Source organism: Lepisma saccharinum, unplaced genomic scaffold (genome assembly GCF_977018435.1).
Source record: "Lepisma saccharinum unplaced genomic scaffold, izLepSacc3.1 HAP1_SCAFFOLD_341, whole genome shotgun sequence".
Taxonomy (NCBI): Eukaryota; Metazoa; Arthropoda; class Insecta; order Zygentoma; family Lepismatidae; genus Lepisma; species Lepisma saccharinum.
Genome location: NW_028143065.1, coordinates 149,671 through 170,203, shown reverse-complemented (window position 1 = coordinate 170,203; position 20,533 = coordinate 149,671). Strand labels below are relative to the sequence as shown.

The 20,533-nt window shown below is 38.1% G+C and overlaps 1 protein-coding gene across 1 annotated transcript in view; it reads left to right on the top strand.

Annotated features, from left to right (window-relative positions):
• IntS3 (integrator complex subunit 3) overlaps nucleotides 1-20,533 on the top strand; it is a 50,252-nt gene that overhangs the window by 20,355 nt on the left and 9,364 nt on the right. Inside the window, exons 12-15 of the mRNA XM_083116058.1 lie at nucleotides 488-652; nucleotides 2,290-2,380; nucleotides 3,858-4,225; nucleotides 10,472-10,967. Of these exons, the coding sequence (XP_082972184.1) occupies nucleotides 488-652; nucleotides 2,290-2,380; nucleotides 3,858-4,225; nucleotides 10,472-10,967 (1,120 nt within the window). The remainder of the gene's footprint in view (nucleotides 1-487; nucleotides 653-2,289; nucleotides 2,381-3,857; nucleotides 4,226-10,471; nucleotides 10,968-20,533) is intronic.

Genomic DNA, 20,533 nt, shown 5'->3' with positions numbered 1-20,533 from the left:
TTCGATCTATGGTGGAGGCACATAATGCAGTGGTTTGGAAATTGTAGGTTTAGTCTGATTGGCCTATCTGAGCGTGGTCTTAAAACAAACTATGCCAATTAAAAATGTCATTTTTGTAAGTTGCTTTGCCTTTACACCTTAAGTTTACATGGGCACATTATTAACCAGATTCTTACTGTATATTTTAAGGCTAGTAATTGAGTGAATAAATTTTATTCCAAGCCTGTAAGTGTCATGTTGTAATATAGGCAGGGGTATGTGGTAATCACAATGTTGTGCCATTACAAATTTAGCTGTAGCTTAACTTATACGCCAGCTTGAGGTGGTTAGAAGTGCTGTGAAGCCAGGGACCAAGGATCAAATCCTGGATACAGCATGGACATTGCATTCTTGTTTGTTTTAACAAGTTATCCTCGTCATTCTGACTAACCTTGAATGATACAAAAGCAACTAAACCAAAAATATATAATTTATCTTTTCTTTTCAGAACGATAGAGGATAGTATAGGTCGACCATTATTTGTGATGTTTAGGATTTTAACTCAAATAGCAGAGGAAGATTCGAGTAGGCAACCTATTCTGACTGTTATTTCGGAAATGTATAATCGTGAGCCTCGTGTTGGTTACCTCTTATTGTATTTTCTAAAAGCTTGGTAAGTATGAAGTTCTGGACATACAGAAGTATAGTAGTTTATTTATTGTTTGCTATTTGTATAGTACCGATTGGTTAGGTTTCTTTTCATGTAGTAGTGTCCTTTCATTGTTCATTCTTTCGTACAGTAATCAGCTTACTTGGAAAAGGATTTGTTGAGAAGGCCTGGAATCCAGCATTGTTTTAGCTGCATATAATTTTCTCGTTTTATAAGTTGCACTTTAACAAGCAGATATTGTAGTGCTTATTGTGTCACTTTGTACTCAAGAGTCCTGTTTTCATATCACCAGTTTGGAACTTGCTTCAAGCTGCAAATACAATTCTGATTAGTCTAAACCGTGTCTAAAAGGGACTTCAAAGAAACATGGTTCATTGGTCAACAAACACTCCTTGTTCTATTTCTGTTGCATTAAGAACAATAATTTGTAGGAAAATTGAGTTTAGCATAATTAATTTCTATTCGGTATTCTTGCACACTGAGCTAGTTTGGTTACTTAGGATGACTACCGTAACTAATTTTTGGTTGTTTTGCAAAATATATTCTTTCTTAGTTATGGTTGTCAGTAATAAAATACAATAGCAACCACATAAAGGTGAGTACATAACAGGTTAGATCATTACTATGAAAATTGTAGATTACTAGTATTTTAGAACATGAAAAGTGGGAGATTCAAACATCCCCATCTGAAAACTTGAAACTTTTTGTACTGCAATAGGTGTTGGGTTGAAAAACCAGGAATAATTGTGGAAGCAGAATAATAGTTATTTTTTTTTAAGACTGTTGAGGTAATCAAATTACAGTCAAGGGAAATTTCACACTAATGGAAAATTTACTATTTGTTTTTGTACAATATCCCACCCCAGAGAATCTGAGGTGAAAAAGCAATACTGCATGCAAATCTTTCAAGGGTTCTTAAATTTCTTGAAGAATGGAATTTGTGAAGATCCAAGGCTGATAATGAACAGGAAGAGTTTTTTGGTGTAACATATGGAGGGAAATTTTCTAGTGAATCTGAAATATTCGATGGAGGGAAATTTTCTAGTGAATCTGAAATATTCGGTTTTCTGTTAGCTTGAAATGTATAGATACAGTAATGGTGTAGTACCTGCCAACTATGTAAAAATAAGGAGTCAATGTTGTGGACCTGTATTACATCTCTACCTTGAAATCTCTGTAAACTTTGAAACTTGAGTTCCTGTGTGAACTTGTATGTGTTAAAAAAAAAACATCAGAATTCACTTAACAAATCCTTAAATGCCTTAACAATCTTGATTTTAAAAATATAAATACAATTAAGTTGTGGTTCTAATGTTTTCAGTACGTTTTAAAATTTCATGGGTGTACAAAATAAAATACAATATGTGGCACCATGTATCACATTGGTTTTTCACTCTAATTGTGTAAAAGAAGAATTATATTTATAATAATGTAACAAAGTAAGAGAATTATACCTTCCTTGCCAAAAATAAGAATTAACTGAAAACACTGATGTTTTCCTTACTTTGTTCTGTCGTAGTTCCTACTTATGTACCATCTATTTAGTAATCTAAATAAACCCCTAAATGCTGAATGTTCTATTATACTTACATGCAATGTAAAATATTATTTAAATCAAATTTATCTTTCTTTTATTTCAGTAAATTAAATAATGGGAAAGCGTCTGTGTATAAAGACTTCTGCCAATCGATAGAGAAGGATTTGGAAAGTTGTCTATTTAATGATTTGAAGGTAAGTAATTGTGTATTAAAGTAATAACAGAAAATGAACAGTTTGTTACAATTAATGAGTTCTCAGTTTTAAGAAACACTAAACAGTGTACTGGAAGGAACATATTTCTTGGATGAATGCATGAATTTTTTTGTGTAATGTACATTTTTGTTCTGAATATGGATAAAGTAAAGATTTATGATAATGCTTTATCTGCAGCTGATACTGGATGATGCTGTTTTGATGCATGTCATGTAGAACTTTTGCAGAATCTTATTATCCTGGAAGTTTTGCAAAATTTGGAAGTTTCCATTGATTTTCTAGCAACATAACGTGAAGAAAAATCTGTAATTTGTGATTACATAGCATGTTTGAATGTTTTAAAGCAAAACTGTGGTAAATTGATGCATATGATTGCAGTGGAATACTTGTCCACTAATATTAATCAATATGTATTTTAAATGATTTTCAAGCATCGGTATCTGTGTCAGTGGGAATGTGTAGGGTTATTTGTTCAAAGTGGTATCCATTCCACCCCAATAATAAAGTATAGTCATTTCAACTGTGCGCCATGAGTGCCTAAACAGATTGTTGGTATGAGCAGGGGTAGTAAGAAATAAAACTAATTCAGACACCAGCACCTTTTACTCAGGAGCTTTTTTTGGGGGGGCGGGGGGAAGGGGGGGTCAGATATGGTCCAAGAAAACCATGAATCTGACCAAGATAAACCTACACAGTTGGAAATATGATTTTAAAACATTTAATTTATTAATTTATACAATATTGAAATATTGCACCAGTGTCATTCCTAAGGAAGGCTGAACTGGTAACAGTATGAATAACTATGCAATACATTCTAATACTATATAGCTGAGTCTACCATACCACTGCATATTTTAAAATTTAGCTAGCAACCATGAATTAGGTGGCCGCGGTGGCTCAGTCGGTAACGCGTCTGACTACCATGCTAAAGGTCCCGGGTTCGATCCCCGGCTGGTTCAAATCCGGGAACTTTTCTAACGATGGAAGCGGCCCCGGCGCCCACCCAGTGTCGAATAACATGGGTACCTGGGGGAAACCCTGGGGGTTAAAGGCAGTCAGGGCCGTGATGCTGATCACATCACCCCCACTCACGACCGGATGAAGAAAGTGTGGGGCGTTACCCCCACACCCCCTATACGCCTTCATGGCATAGTGCTATGCACAGGGGAGCACTTTTACTTACCATGAAAAAATTATAATAACATTTTTAATATTTTGATTTAGTGATACACGTGATTCAGCAAACACACAAGCATTTAAATGATACATATTGTACTCATTATTTTAAGAAAAAGCTAATTGAGATTTCCATAAGCTAACTTGAAATATTAAATTTTTATATATATATATTTTTTTTTAGCACTGAATTTGAAAATTAAGGTATCAGGTGAATATTTTCAGTATTTTTCAACCCCTGGGTATGAGTTTTACAATGTATTATTTTTTCATGTTTCAGCTGTGCCAAGAAGATGATATCAACCTTTTTTGCTGGTTGGTTCCGGAAGTGTATGCCCAGTATCCGAATGTTGCTGTGGGACATGCTGAACTTTTGAATCTTGTGGTGTCAACCATTGATGCAACTCAGTTGCAAGAACTGATATGCCATATCCTTCAGGGTCGCCTCGTCATGTTTCGCCGTGACTCTTTTCTTGCCGTCCTCAGTGCCAGTTTAGAGTGGGAGACTTTTGAACAGTACTGCCTGTGGCAGCTTATTGGTGCTCATAATATACCAGTGGACTATATTCTTCCCATTTTACCTCGTCTCGAGTTTAATAATCATGCGGAAGCGCTCACGAGTATTTTGCTGCTTCTGAAACAGGAGAAGTAAGTATTGGTTTGTGTAATTTTAGTTTTAAATTCATTTCATTGTTTACCTAGTATGTTATATAATCTAAGAATGTATTGTTGTTTCAAATGATTACACTCTAATGTGATCATAAGGGGCTTAAAGGGCGATTCTATCTAGACACACCCAAATGTCAACCTCACTTCTACGTAGTCAGGATAATTTCTTGTGTGGCTTGTGTTCAATCTTCCTATATGCTTGTGATTGTCCCTTCATCCTCTCCTTACCACCATTCATCCTTTTGCAATTATAGGGTGACCAGACACATACATTCAAAAAAGAGGACACCGCAAAAAATGACACCACATTTGCATTACTCACAATTTAAGCAATATTAAAAATTCTTGCCAACGTCTTGCTCACAGATACTTTTCAAGTGATCTCTTTCAATAACTTCCTCTTACCTTTAAACAAAGTAAGCAATCTCCTAATCTGTTATTTAACAAATGACAAAGAATATCTACAATTTGAAGCACATAATTTTACTCCTTTTCTAATTCTTGAATATTAGAATGAAATATCCCACAAGTGAATGCAAATGTAACAGGTAAGACTTATTTTAACTTATTTCCAAAAACAGAATTAAAATTTAGATTGTTTCAAGAAATATGATTTTAATGCCAGGAACATTTCCAACGCTTTTTCAACAGCAGGGGAAAATGGTATGGGTGTTCTTTGTGAGTGGCCCTTCATCAAAATCGCCATATCATCGCTCATACCCATCTTCGCGATTAGCTAAAAGTGGCAGAAAAGTGAAGTAAAATAAACCAAATCAATCAATCAAAATGGAAATGCACAGACTCAGGCATTAGGGCATCTGACTACCATGCGAGAGAGAGGTTCGATCCCCGGCGGGGGTATCCGGGATTTTTTCTGCCTGTTTAAGTGGCTCCAACGCTCGCCCAGCATCGTATAAAGTGGATACCTGGAGGAAACGGGAAGGGGGGGGGGTAAAGGCAGGCAAGGTCTTGGTGCTGATCACATCACACCAACCTTTGGCTGCGATCAAGGAAGTGTGGGGGCCTAACTACACACCCCCTATGCGTCTTCATGGCATGGTGCAAAGCACAGGGGAGCACTTTACTTTTACAGACTATGTGCATTCCTGCAGTCTCAAAGGGCGAAGCAACGAGTTAGAATAATACTAATGACTAGGGTGTGGAATTTTGCCTATTTTATTTATTTGTAGTAAAACACAGGCTTTAATGTTTAAAGTTCGTTTCATGGTGTTTCTAGTCTGAAAATGCATTTTTATAGTGCCTATAAATGCATATTTCGAGGGTTAGTACCTATTTCACTTAATCGTGCCAAAAAATTGCTATTCTGCAATTTTTGCATACTTCAGGTTTTTATTACGGGCCTTTGGCTTTCCCTACATTGAAGAAGGCTTTGTTGATGTTACCTGGTATTCGCCAGATTTGAGGCTCTCAATTGGAACACTGTTTACATTTTTTTGTCACAATGATGCAAATTGTTTTTTCATGTTTGTTCAAATCTGCACAGTCATTAGCAAAACCTCTTTTTGTGAGAATTACTTTAACTGATGATTCCCCGCAAATGTGAATTTTGATCAAAAGAGTATTAATAGTTTGTTAATCGTTAGCGCACTTTTATGTATAAACTGAAGTGCTAATATAGTATAATTGTATACAGTGCTCGAAAAATCTTCTTCAGAGCTAGGTGCCAGGAAACCACCTACTAACAATTGTGCATACTATAAGAAGGTGAGCCGGCCCTAGTGGCAGAGTGGTTAGCACATCATGCTACGATGCCAGGGGTCCCAGGTTTGAATCCTGGCATGAGCATGGATGTTTGTGAGTGTTCATTCATCATATCATCACTCATCCCCATCTTCACAAATAAGTCAAAAGTGGCAAAAAATAAAGCAAAGTAAAATAAAGCAAATCAATCAAAAATCAATCAATCTATAAGAAGCTGAGCATCACTATTCAAAACATCACTAAATCATGTGAGAACGTGGGAAAAGGTGGGGAGGGGGGGGGGGGTGAGGGTTGGGTGACAAGGAGTAAGAAATTGTTATTTATTCTGTGAAATGTTCACAATGTAGATAAAAAAAAAATCATTTGCTAACTTACACTGTACTGCAATTTTAACTTGGAGTTTTCAGAATTTTGTACATGCAAACTTGAAAAATGGCAATATTACAGGAAAAGATCACAGTCGCCAGGCTGAAATTTTTAGTCACCATGGTGACCTGGCGACCGGGATTTTTCGAGCCCTGACTGTATATTGTAAAAAGAAAATTGAAATAAGTTCACATTCCTTACGCATTTTAATATCTTTTTCTTTTTTTTTCAAATTTTAGGGTGTCTATTTTCGTGCATTTTTCAGTATATAGTACCTTTTAATTGCCCATTTTCATCATTTTTGTGCCTATTTGAGAGGTTTTTTTGTGCCTATAAATCCGCACCCTACTAATGACTGTCGGGAAAGTGATCGTGTTCGGCACCCAGATAGCTCCAGGCGAGCATTGCTCTAATACTTAACGCACCCCAAGTGATATGATGATTGTTATCTGTGGAAGCATTCTCTATGCAGCATATTTGCTATGGTCGATGCCATACTCTTTCTAAAAAAGGAGGACATTTACAGATTTCTAAAAAATCCACCCGGACACAGGACAGACACCTAAAAAGGAGGACATGTCTGGATAAAAGAGGACTTCTGGTCACCCTATGCAATTAGCTGAAAGTGGCAAAAAAGTGAAGTAAAATAAACTAAATAAATCAATGTGATCATGTGTGGATCATGTGAGAAATAGAAGTGACTGAAATATTTATGGTATTTGGTTGAAAAAAAGTTGCTTTATTTCAAAATGAAGGCAGTGAATCTTTAAAATTAATTGGTGGCAGATTGTGAACAATACTGCATAACTACAAAACTTTTTCTGCTCAATATTTCTATTACATTTACAGTATCACATCTTTAAATACATAAGTTGAAGGACTTGAAGAACATAAAGGGGAATTTAGAATAGTGCACAATTTCTATTAGGGGCCTACCTCCGTGGCAGAGTAGTTAGCACAGAACACTATGACACCAGGGGTCCTCAGTTTGAATCTCAGCCTTGGCATGAGTGTCACAATTAGCACCCAAAAGGAAAAATGCCACAAAGGGGACATTAAGTAACAAAAATCAATTCAAGTTCTATTAAGGCACATGACACTATTCTGAGAAAAAATAATAGTTGTAGTTTCTCTCGATTCCATCCTGGAGACTGCAACGCCAGAGCAACACAAGGTAATGAGGTGGATGCAATGGTACTGTGCAGAATCAGAAAACTTGGGGGGGCTATTCTCTGGCATCCAGTGCCTGTTGCATCTCCTGAATGGAACCTCTTCAGATGAATGCATCCACTGCTGCGATTCATGTCAGAATTGGCCAACGTTCAATGCCAGACTGATCGCAAACCATGCAGCTGCCTACGTAGTCACATGGGTGCATCTGTTCAAACAGGGCCACAAACAGATATTTGTAGATACAATATTCACCACCTTGTAATATTTTCATGGATCTTGCAATTCTAAATTTCTTCCATTGTTTAAATATTGAATATACAGTGCAACCTCGATTTTACTTTCCTTGATTTTACATTTTACTGCATTGAACCTTCAAACTATGTGGTCCGAATAAGGCAACACTTTATAAAACTTTCATAGATTTTACATTTTAACTTTTCCATCATAGTTCCCTGAAAAACATAAAGCCAAAGTTCCACTATACTCATGTATGTATTCACAATAATGAAATTTTGTTTTGAGAGTCACAACTCCTAACTTTGGCTTGTAAATCAACAGGTAAACAGAGAATGCAAGGGTTCTTGGTTTAAAAGCATCCAATTTCCTTATGTTAGTGAACTCACCAGTTGATCATATCAGAATCTTCAAGTGTTGATATTAAAACATTGATACAGTATACGAGGTGTGGCAATTAAATAACGAGACTGGTGTCATAACTGTGATGTATTGCAAGAAAGTTACAATTGACTGGTATCCCCTTCAATATTCTCCCCTCCCCTATCAATACACTGCTGCATATGTGTCTTCCATTGTTCAAAGCAATGCTGTAGGTCATCAGATGTCACACTGTTCAACAACTCTGCCGTTTTTCGTTTCACCTCTTCCACGGAGTGAAAATGTGTTCCCTTCAATGCACTTTTCACTTTTGGGAAGAGATAAAAGTCACAGGGGGCCAGGTCTGGGGAATATGGAGGATGGTCGAGCACAGGAATGCACTTGGCGGCTAAAAACTGCTTCACAGAAAGGGCATTATGGGCAGGCGCATTGTCCTGGTGGAGGATCCATGCATCGTTCTTCCACAAATCTGGTCTCTTCTTCCTTATTCTTTCCCTCAGTTTGCTTAGGAGTTCTTTGTAGTAGGTCTGATTCACTGTTTGACCCTGAGGCACCCATTCAGTCATGATGATACCCCTGATATCGAAAAAAACGACGAGCATTGCCTTCAGTTTCGACTTGCTCATTCGTGCTTTTTTCATTCTTGGCGATGTGGGAGTCTTCCAGTGCATGGATTGACGCTTGGTCTCAGGATCATATTGGAAAATCCATGTTTCATCACATGTGATGACACGTGTTAGCAATTCTGGGTCTGCTTTGAGTCGTTCCATGATGTCACAGCAAATGGCCTTTCGATTGTCTTTTTGGTCCTGAGAGAGGTTTTTCGGAACAATTTTTGCACACACTTTTGTCATGTTAAAATTCTCTTGCAAAATTTGTCTTATTGTCTCTTTGTTAATGTTCATCATGTCTGCGAGCATCCGAATGCTCAGACGTCTGTCTTTCCGCACAAGTTCATGAATTTTTTGAACATTGTCGTCCTTTCTTGAACTCACAGGGCAGCCGAGACGTTCATCATCTTCAACCTCCTCCCTCCCTTCTGAAAATCGTTTGTGCCATTCGAACACTCGCGCACGTGACATAGCATTATCACCATACACCTCTTTTAACATTGCACAACATTCCGTCGGTGTTTTTTTTAATTTCACCAGAAATTTGATGTTAATGCGCTGCTCAACTTTATTGTCCACCATGATTCCGGCACTACTACAGAAGATTGTCCTCTTCAAGCAAGCCAGGAAAGAAAAGAAAAGCTTTCAGAATGATGAAACAAACAGTGGGTGCGCATGAAGGTTCAATATCAACAACACATCAATAGCTACCTCCCCCCCACTATCCTACGCGACAGGAGGTGCGCAGTCTCGTTATTTAATTGCCGCACCTCGTATATGAGAACAGACACTAGGGCTAAAGCCATAACTCTGAATAAACATGTGACAGCAAAAATTGGCTTGTGGTGTTGCGCAGCATGGTTCATTAGTGACTCCAACTGGCTTGCTTTAGTTAAGATTGCAGTGAGGTCCCATTTTTTGAAAAGTGTCATGCCAGAAAATGACTTATTTGGAAAATGAGCTCATTAAATGAACATCAAGTTTCTAGTGAAACTTGAGAAGTCTGCAACAGACACTCTCCAGATGTTGAGAAGGATGCTTCTATGTCCAGATAATGTGTGAAGGTCATAGATGGTTTTCGGAGGAGACAGGGAGTGTGGAAATCAACCACCTACCCTGCAGTGCAATCACTGATGAAAACATGCAATGTGATCATAAGTGACTGATGAAGGAGTAGGCCGTTAGCCAATATGTTGTTGTCTTAACAAAGTCTGCAAAATAGTAAATACAAAATGGCCAGAATTGTGGATGAATGTACAGATCTTGCACCAGGACGATGCACCAGCCCAGATGATTTTGTGCAGCAGTTCTGGCAGGTACAAACAACACTTGTGCTTGAACACTCTTACCAGTCTTGCTACAGTTGACTTTTCTTTTTACTAAAAATCTAATGCATACTTAAGGGAACTAATTTCATGTTGGTAGAAGGCATCAAAGGGAAAATGTAACATCTCCAGAAGGACATTGACAGCATCGAATGAAAATGTGTGTGGAAAGCAGAAGAAACCACTTTGAAGGTGATATCACCTAATGCGAAAAGTACAGCGTGTTATGTCAAGGTTCAGTTCTGTTTTTTATGTGTACATAGCTTGGAATCCTGATGCTATTTTCCCAGCTTTTACAAAATACCCCCTCTTTTTTCAAATGTTTTAGCTTCGATTTTTGAACATTTAAAATGTTGACCATTGCTGCTGAAACTTTTCTTCTTTCTTACGTATCCTGTATTTGTGTTTTTCAGGCCGACCGTTGATCTTGTGAAACACCTACTGTCGCGAGAGGTTAAAACTCAGGATGTGTTTGTGGTGTCTGCGCTCAAATACTGGTCTCAGGAACACGAAGAAAAGCTAGGTGAATTGATCGCAAGCCAGCTAACGAAACACACAACTTCTCCCAACAAGCGGAAACGTGGGAATCAGAGTGCCAAATCTGCCAGCAGCGGGGCTGGCCCCCCGGTTGAACAGGTGCTGGCTCACCTGGATCAGCTTCGTCAGTGCTGCAGACAGAGCCACTTTTTTAACTTGGACAGCATACAGCAGGCTCTTCAGCAGGTGCAGAACTCGTGTACGGAAACTCAGAAGAAAAAGTTTAGTGACTTGTTTGCGTTAGCGGAAGTGGAAGAGATAGAAGTGAAACAAGTGAATAAATCGGGACGAGGGAGAAAGACGAATAGTGGGAAAGGTGCGAAAGGACGACCGGTGAAAGGGATCTCTGAGAGTTCGGAGGACAGTAGTGAGGTGAGATTCAGTTTTTCATAAGTGACGAGTGTTGTGTGTGTGTGTGTGTGTGTCTGTGTGTAGGTAATCTGTAATCTATACATATAAATAATATTGGACCATTGGTGCTGGGTAAGTACAAGTAAGTTAGCATGTTACCTTTGAAGAATATATAGATATACACAATGGAGAACCTCGATAAAAAGGGAAGAAAATTAAAATGTGGGCAAAATGCAAAATCCATCAATATAAGATTTATTGGGACCTTGAAGATTGAATGTATAATGCAGGAAATTGTAAATGCAGCAACTTTTATTTCTATGTTGATCTTGCATTTTGAGCCTAGAATACTTTAATATGGGGGCTTTACCAAAACACAATGTTTGGCAGAACAAAACTCCTTTATTAATAAAGCGAGACACATGTAGAGTAACTCTTGGATTCAAAATACTCCCCATGGTTGGAAGGTGCAAAATCTTACGTGCACCACTGTTGAAATAACTGGTCAAAGCATGTTTGGACCACAAAATACAATGCAAGTACGAGGCTTGTCCGGAAAGTAAAGATACAAACCAAAAATAAGATATAAAAGAAATGTATTGCTCGCAACTAAAGTTACACTTGATACACTGATAGAGAGGCTATTTCTCCACATAAGTGCCACCATTGTCCAAACATTTGTTCAGACGCGGAACAAGTTTTTGTATCCCTGAACCGTACAAATCTGCTGCCTGCATGTGGAACCAAGTTGTGACTTCTTCCCTGACTTCATCCTCGTCGGCAAAGTATTTTCCACCTAGATTTTTCTTGAGGTACAGGAACAGGTGGTAGTAGCTGGGTGCAAGGTCAGGGCTGTATGGTGGATGGTGAAGGACCTCCCATTGAAACTGTGCAAGCAGATCCTTGACATTCGCTGCATGGGGGTGGGCGTTGTCATGAATAAAGTGGATTCCACTTGACAACATGCCTCTCAGTTTGTTTTGAATTGCACGTCGAAGATGTTTCAAAGTCTGGCAGTAGGTTTCAGCATTAGGTTCTTCCAGGTGGCATGAATTCCACCAGCAGGATGCCGTGGCGATCCCAGAAAACAGTTACCATCAGCTTGCGGTTTCAAATTGACGTTTTGATTTTTTTGGCTTTTGGAGAATGGGTATGGTGTCACTGCAGTGACTGCTGCTTGGATTCAGGCGTATGGTTTCATGTTTCATCACCTGTCACCATGGAGTCCAGGAATGCATCTCAATCTTCTGCGTAGCGAGTAAGAAAGTCCAGTGCGTACCCCAGTTGTTTGGTTTTGTGTTCGTCAGTCAAATGTTTTGGGACCCAGCGTGCACACAACTTTCTGTACCCTAACCCACTCACAACTTTATGAATAGTGGTTTTCGAACTGTCAGGAAACATCACACACAATTCTCAAATTGTCACTCGCCTATTCGCACGCACCTCTGCTTCAATACGATTGCGAAGGTCGTCAGTGATCATGGACGGCCTCCCACTTCTCTCTTCATCATGAACATCACGTCGACCTTCTGCGAAGGCACGGCACCATTTCGCCACATTTTGACGATTCATTACGGTCCCGTACACAATCACAATTTCTCGGTGGATCTCCGATGGACACTTTCCTTGTGCCTGCAAAAACCTGATCACGGCGTGCACCTCGCACAAGACTCAGCACAGCACTGATGACTCACTCCCAATCCTCGTCGTATGGATCACGGTTACTGCCAGTGTTGCCAACTTTGGTACACATTTTTCCCCTAACGTGCAAATGTGTATCTTTACTTTCCGGACAAGCCTCGTATGTGGGAAGAGGCCATTCATGGTAAATAATGGATAGCACCGGGATGTGAATGGGGTACACATGGTTCTTAACCTATATTATACAGTGTAAACTGCAATTAGAAGTACAATAAGTTGGTAAAATAACAGTGAGGTAGGTTTATTGCAACATAATTGCTTTAAGAGGCTTCAGGCTACATTAAATATTAAGTCAATAAAGCCCTTTAAATGGGTGCATTTTCTCAATAAGAATTTAATAAGAAATTTTATGTAAGTCATACAATCAACTCAAAAACCTAGTTAAAAGTGTTAGTTTAGAAATTTTACCAAGGATCAACTCTCAAAAAACATACGAGGGCTGTCCCATAAGTACTGAGCCTGATAGGGTTCCCATAGTTCAATCTGAAAATAATTTGGGGATTTGAAATAGCAATTCTATGTAAGTGTATATGCAAAGCGGTGTCCAGTTCTAACCATCCTAGTCATCCTTGGAGGAACTAGAAGTGTGCTAAGTGCGTAACGTCAAAAAAATGCAGAGAAAAGAGATACGAACAGTGATGAAGTATCTGCTGAAATAGAGGTTGAGTCCCACGGAAAACCATGAGGATATGGTGACAACGTTAGGAGAGGATGCTCCATCCTCTACCACAGTGAAGAGATGGGTAGCCGAATTTAAGTGGGGGAGAGTGATTGTATAAGATGACCCTCGCCCAGGCAGGCCAGTGGAGATGGTGACACAAGAAAGTGCCCAAGATTATTCATACAGACAGACGTGTGACTATGCAATATATTGCAAAGGAACTGAAGATGTCCAAATCGAAAGTGGAGTGCATTGTGCATGACCAGTTGGGGATGAAAAAGGTTTCTGCACGTTCGGTTCCAAAACTTCTGACAAGTGAACAAAAGTTGACAAGACACATGATCTCAGAACGAAATCTTGAGCTGTCGCAGGGCGATCCAGACGGATTTGTTGAACAACTTGTGACTGTTGACGAAACCTGGGCTCAGGAAAGATCCCGGCTCCCCCACACCAAAGAAGGCAAAGTCCGGTCCCTCTGCTGGGAAAGTTATGACAACAGTCTTCTGTGTGACTAAGGGTGTTTTGTTGGTTGATCATCTCCGAAAGGGAAACACCATGACCGAGGACCATTATGCTTCCCTGCTGAGGCAATTACGGGGTGTTTTGAAGGCTAAGTGATGGAGAAAGCTCTCTAAAGGGGTGATTCTGCATCACAACAATACATGTGTTCACACATCGCTTGTTGCGATGGCAACCATCCGTGATTGTGGTTTCAAATTGTTGAAACATCCCCCTTATTCACCTGATCTTGCTCCATCAGACTTTCATCTCTTCCCTAACCTGGAAAAAGCTTTGGGCAGTGTGCATTATCAGTGTGATGATGACGTCATCAGTGCTGTAGGTGACTATTTTGCAAGCCTCGAGGAAAGCTTTTATGAGACCGGGATAAAAGCACTGCAGAAGCGTTGGCAAAAGTGTGTGGATCTGCAGGAAGACTACGTAGAAAAATTGGTTGTTAATGTGGTCCCATCCTGTTCCCTTCTAGGTTAGGCTCGCTACTTATGGGACACCCCTCATATAATGAAAGCATCATTAGAACTACATAGTTATTTTCTGAGTTTGTTTTTGCATAGCAAATATAGATTCTTTTTCGAATTTAACTCCAATATTTAGAAATCTTTGTAAGAAAACAGCACGGAAGTAATGGGGAAAATGCTAAAATTACATGCAATCCATTTACGAAATACGTGGGACCCCAAAATTTTCTACTAAAGTTTTACTTTTTCCCACAATGTGCATTCAATTCTTTCCAGCCGAAGTACAACACATTGTCTAAAGAGTCATTCCATGTGAAATCACCCAATTCTAAATCAATTGGTTGCTTGACTATTTTGTTAATTTTTTATATTTTCACCATAGGTGGTCTTCCTAGTGACCTGCTCAAAAATATTTTTTTTTAAAAAAAATCTTCCGCCATCTTGGATTTCTGCTCATTTTTCATCACTGGGAAGCAAAAATGAGAGTTTACAAGGGTTTTGAAAAAAGGTTGCTGTGTGATTTCTATTACAGATGGAATGTTCTAGTTTTCACTGCCTGAAAGTAGAGATTCTGGCCTTTCAGAAAATGTATATATATGTAAGGTAAGAATTAAGTAACTTGGACTTTAATGGGTTTCAATATAACCATCATAAGGGGAAATTTTGCCAATTTTAAAGGTCTGTAAAATCAAAAGGGCTTGAAACCACAGGATGTAATTATTTTTGCAAGAACTATGAGTGGAAGGCTTTTCAGTCATGGTGAAACAAATCCGGGGTTGTAAGCCCTTCTGTCCGATTTTTAGTTCCGAAATCCGAAAATTTCCAAAATTTGTGAATTTCAAGGTCAAATATCTCTAAAGGGGGACCTGCCAAAAATTAGAAATTTTGGCCATGGATACTCCTACTAGTACTTAGTAAAACCTGTGAATTTCATTTTGGGGTTCACACCGATGTTCATGTTACAGGCTGCCAAATATCTCTAAAAATGACATCGTGAAAACATAATAATAAATAGGCTTAAAGTGACCTGATTTCCATTATTTTATAAGGGTAAACAGAAATTAAAATAGATAAACTAGTTAGTTACTAGTTGATATATTTCAATATATACTTAGTGTGCTTTTGTTAATAAAAATCAAATCAAATCAAAATCACTTCTTGGATTGAGAAGACAAATGTTAGTAAACAAACAAGAGCACTATTATGTCAGTAAGTATATACAAGTTGCATGCACATGTTTCTTAAAGGTTTATGAATATCCAATACTATCAAACCTTACTCAATACATCCACTCTGGTACATAACAATTGTATGTGAAATATAACATAATATATATAACAATTGTCTGTGAAATATAACATAAGCTACCTGTAAAATATGACAAGCATTTAAACGCTTGAGAATATACATATTCAAGTTCTTCCTCTATTTTTTGTATCCTAGTTACATATACCACTGTGATATACACAGTTTACAATTTAATATATTACATCACAATGACATTTACAATTCCATATATCACTACACATAATACAACATTACATCAATATATGTATATACACTATCTACACATGGACATCAAAGTTACAGGGGATCTTGTCTGTCTCTCAATCCATGGAGCCATGAAAAAAATATAAAAAATATCTGACTGGTGCGTGGCGCTGAAAACACTGATTGGCATGGAGATGATTGATCAACGGACTATTTCTTCTTATGTGCTTGTAACTTTGGTGACAGTTCTGTGTTTTTCTGTTGAGTAATGTTGTATGTTCTCCCAGTAACAGTGGTGAAGTCACATGGTGTCAGAACATCAATTATATTGTTCAACTTCACCCAAGCAACATCATTTCTTTGTAAAGCTCGTTGATGGTCCACCAGGATTGAAGAACATCACTTTAACATCATTGTTTTCTTTTGACATTTCAATTACTTTACCTACATACCACCTGTTATTGTAAATGCAAACGACATTGTCATTTTCAATTATTTCATTAAAATGAAATATTCGTGGTGAGTCATCAATTCTGAACTCTACATGATTAATTTGAAATGATGCAGATATTCTACTGATGAGAAGAGTTGAAGAGTCCTTGGGTATGTAGCAGTGATGATCTCTTGTTCCTTCAAATCTATGAGCTTCATTGAAGCGGTCATTCAGAAACTATTGCTCATTTTTTGTCACTTTCAGTCACCATGATGAAGTTTATCCTTTAATATTTTCCACACAAAACTCATACATGTCCTTTGGTGTAAGAATATGGCCCTCAGTTGGTCGCTGCAGACTTGCCTTTGCCACAAGTCTTTTTACCGTCCAACCAATCCCATCACAAGGACCCTTGCCATGGCTTGTGGCAAAAAAATGCCACTCAGCAGCCACACCGAAGTCCTGTTTATGCTTACATAAGTTAGAAAAATTCTTTCTGTTCTTATATTGGGTTCCTGAGCCATCTGAGAAATAATACATTTTCTTTAGATTTGGGATGAACGTTTGAACAAATGGAATCAGCTGCTTTTGGAAAGCGTGAACAGCAGTTGTGTTGTGTACAATGCAGTCACTTATAATACAAAGACTTTTGATGCATAGATCATCTGAAGAATTAGTCTTAAAGTAGACACAAAAGGGGTGGACAGTAGCTTGAGCGTTAACCTTCTAGCGGGCGCGTTCATAATCGTGTCACCAGCGGGCGCGTGACGCATTTTTTACGTCATTTAGTATCATTCATTATGAGCACAAATTTTTATAATATCACGTAAATGTTTTTGGGTCTACATTTATTTATATCATATCTGAGGTTAATATAAATTAAACATATTGAAATACAAGTTATAATGCTGAATAAAAGGAAAAAAAACACTACGTAACTTATTACATATTTATAGCGCACCACGCTTTTCATCAGCATTACTTTTTACGACAGATATTCATTCCTGCTGAAAACCTAAATGTTACAAGTCTATGTACAAACACTTTACATTCCAAGTTCAAGAGGGACCGAGTCGAGTAAAAATTCTCTACGTCATATGAAAAATTATGGGCAGTCTATGGCAATATCCTGTGTACACACTCCCGCCTCCCCCGTCCCTCACCGCATACACACACACAAACACAAACACACACCCCCCCCCCAACACACACACTATATATCGTATAAACTAAGTAAAATAAACCAAATAATAAGAACTTACTTTCACATTTTCCGATATGTCCGTCCCCTCAAAACATCCTGGGAACGAGCCTAGCTACCAAAGTAGGTCAAGTCGCGATTAGCCTTTCTGTGCATAAAGCGGACTCAAAAACAAAATCAAAATTAAAATCAATCGATCTATTCTATTCGAGAAACTTGAAGGATACTCTGAATTTCGCCAACGTTTACGTTTTGTCGACTCATTTTCAACAATGACCTGACGAAATAATTAAAGAACAGGAGCAGGCGCGCAGCGCAAACTTTATGACACGGTGTTCTGATCTGAAATAAACAACAATTGACAGAGTATAACATATGGATTAGTAACAATGACTGCTAATATACAACACAAAATACTTCTTTGAGGAATACATAAAAAGCATAGGTCGACGAATTCAAAGGAAACACAAGAAAATTAAAGAAAATTACTTTTGGCGTAAATTTTGCGCAGGCGCGCCCGCTCGAAGGTTAATCCAATGGTAACTCTGGATTTCATCTTGTACAACAAATGTGAAGTTTTCAGAGAAATCACCAATCACTACACATTCATCCGGAGAAAGACTTTCTTTCGTTCCTTTGCAAGATTCTGATTGACTCTGAGCAATAAAGTGGTGACTTTTTAATTGCAGTAACTTCGAAGCTAAATTTTCTTTAAACTCTGAAATTGTTTCTACAACAGTGATCAACTTGCAACGATCTGTTGTTATCCATTGTTTGTAAGTATTTTTTTTTTTCTCGTCGTCATCAGAATTGTCCAAATCAGGATTCAGTTCATGTAATTTTAAGTCTTGTGTAATTGTAATTGTAAACTGTGTATATCACAGTGTATATGTGACTGGGATACAAAAAATAGAGGAAGAACTTGAATACGTATATTCTCAAGCGTTTAAATGCTTGTCATATTTTACAGGTAGCTTATGTTATATTTTGCAGACAATTGTTGTATATATTATGTTATATTTCGCATACAATTGTTATGTACCAGAGTGGATGTATTGAGTAAGGTTTGATAGTATTGGATATTCATAAACCTTTAAGAAACATGTGCATGCAACTTGTATATACTTACTGACATAATAGTACTCTTGTTTGTTTACTAACATTTGTCTTCTCAATCCAAGAAGTGATTTTGATTTGATTTGATTTTTATTAACAAAAGCACACTAAGTATATATTGAAATATATCAACTAGTAACTAACTAGTTTATCTATTTTAATTTCTGTTTACCCTTATAAAATAATGGAAATCAGGTCACTTTAAGCCTATTTATTATTATGTTTTCACGATGTCATTTTTAGAGATATTTGGCAGCCTGTAACATGAACATCGGTGTGAACCCCAAAATGAAATTCACGGGTTTTACTAAGTACTAGTAGGAGTATCCATGGCCAAAATTTCAAATTTTTGGCAGGTCCCCCTTTAGAGATATTTGACCTTGAAATTCACAAATTTTGGAAATTTTCAGATTTCGGAACTAAAAATCGGACAGAAGGGCTTACAACCCCGGATTTGTTTCACCATGACTGAAAAGCCTTCCACTCATAGTTCTTGCAAAAATAATTACATCCTGTGGTTTCAAGCCCTTTTGATTTTACAGACCTTTAAAATTGGCAAAATTTCCCCTTATGATGGTTATATTGAAACCCATTAAAGTCCAAGTTACTTAATTCTTACCTTACATATATATACATTTTCTGAAAGGCCAGAATCTCTACTTTCAGGCAGTGAAAACTAGAACATTCCATCTGTAATAGAAATCACACAGCAACCTTTTTTCAAAACCCTTGTAAACTCTCATTTTTGCTTCCCAGTGATGAAAAATGAGCAGAAATCCAAGATGGCGGAAGATTTTTTTTAAAAAAAAATATTTTTGAGCAGGTCACTAGCAAGACCACCTATGGTGAAAATATAAAAAATTAACAAAATGGTCAAGCAACCACCTCTGGGTGATTTGACATGGAAAGACTCTAAATGGTTTCCTGGATTTTAGATTGTCCCACATTTTCAGTTCCTTAACCTCGCCCTACATTTAAATTATGGAGGTTCCGTTGTATTGGTAACTAATGAGACATAGTTACAAGGGAAAAAAAAACTAAAAAAATACTTGTGAATCAACTAGGCTACCTTTCCATTATCCTAACCTAAAATAAAAGGTAAAGTGTTCCCCTGTGCATAGCACCACGCCATGGAGGCGTATAGGGGGTGTGGGGGTAACGCCCCACACTTTCTTGATCCGGTCGTGAGTGGGGGTGATGTGATCAGCATCACGCCCCTAACCGCCTTTACCCCCCAGGGTTTCCCCCAGGTACCCATGTTATTCGACGCTGGGTAGGCGCCGGGGCCGCTTCCACCGTTAGAAAAGTTCCCGGATTTGAACCGGCCGGGGATCGAACCCGGCACCTTGAAACTTTTTGTTAACTAAATGTTGCCCATTTTCCTGTCAGCTATGAAATGATGTCCCATATTGCAAAACCACATGTTCAGTCTGTCACTGCTTCACGTAACATCTGTTGCCATTTATTGTAAGAAATTCTGAACTCTTTTTATTTTATTCTCATCCGTGGTTCTAACCTGCAAAATATTCACAACAATCCATGAACAATTCTATTGTTCACATCCTACTTTTATCCCTTTAGTTGTTATCAGAGACAACATCCAGTCCTGTGTATGTTTAAACATTAGTTATTCTGAGATGATTCAGTTAGTCGTGATGTGCAGTTAAAAAGAATATTCTCCTTATGCACTAAATCATTCAGTGTTTCATGTTAACTAGGGATGGGCTGATATGGAATTTTGCAGATACTGGTAAAGTACCACGATGGTCTAGTTGGTAGAGTGTCCGAGTGCCACGTGGGAGAACCTACATCAATTCCTGTGGTGGGTGATCTAAGGTCAGAATTTTTCCAGCCTTGTCCATCCATAAAGCAGCTCTGGGATTCACCCAGCCTCAGATCAATGGGTTTCAGAGGGTGTAAAGGCAGCCAGAGCATGGTGCTGATCACATCACCTCCAAAATGGCAGAGATTGAGAATGTGTGGGACCCTACCCCCACATCCCCTAAA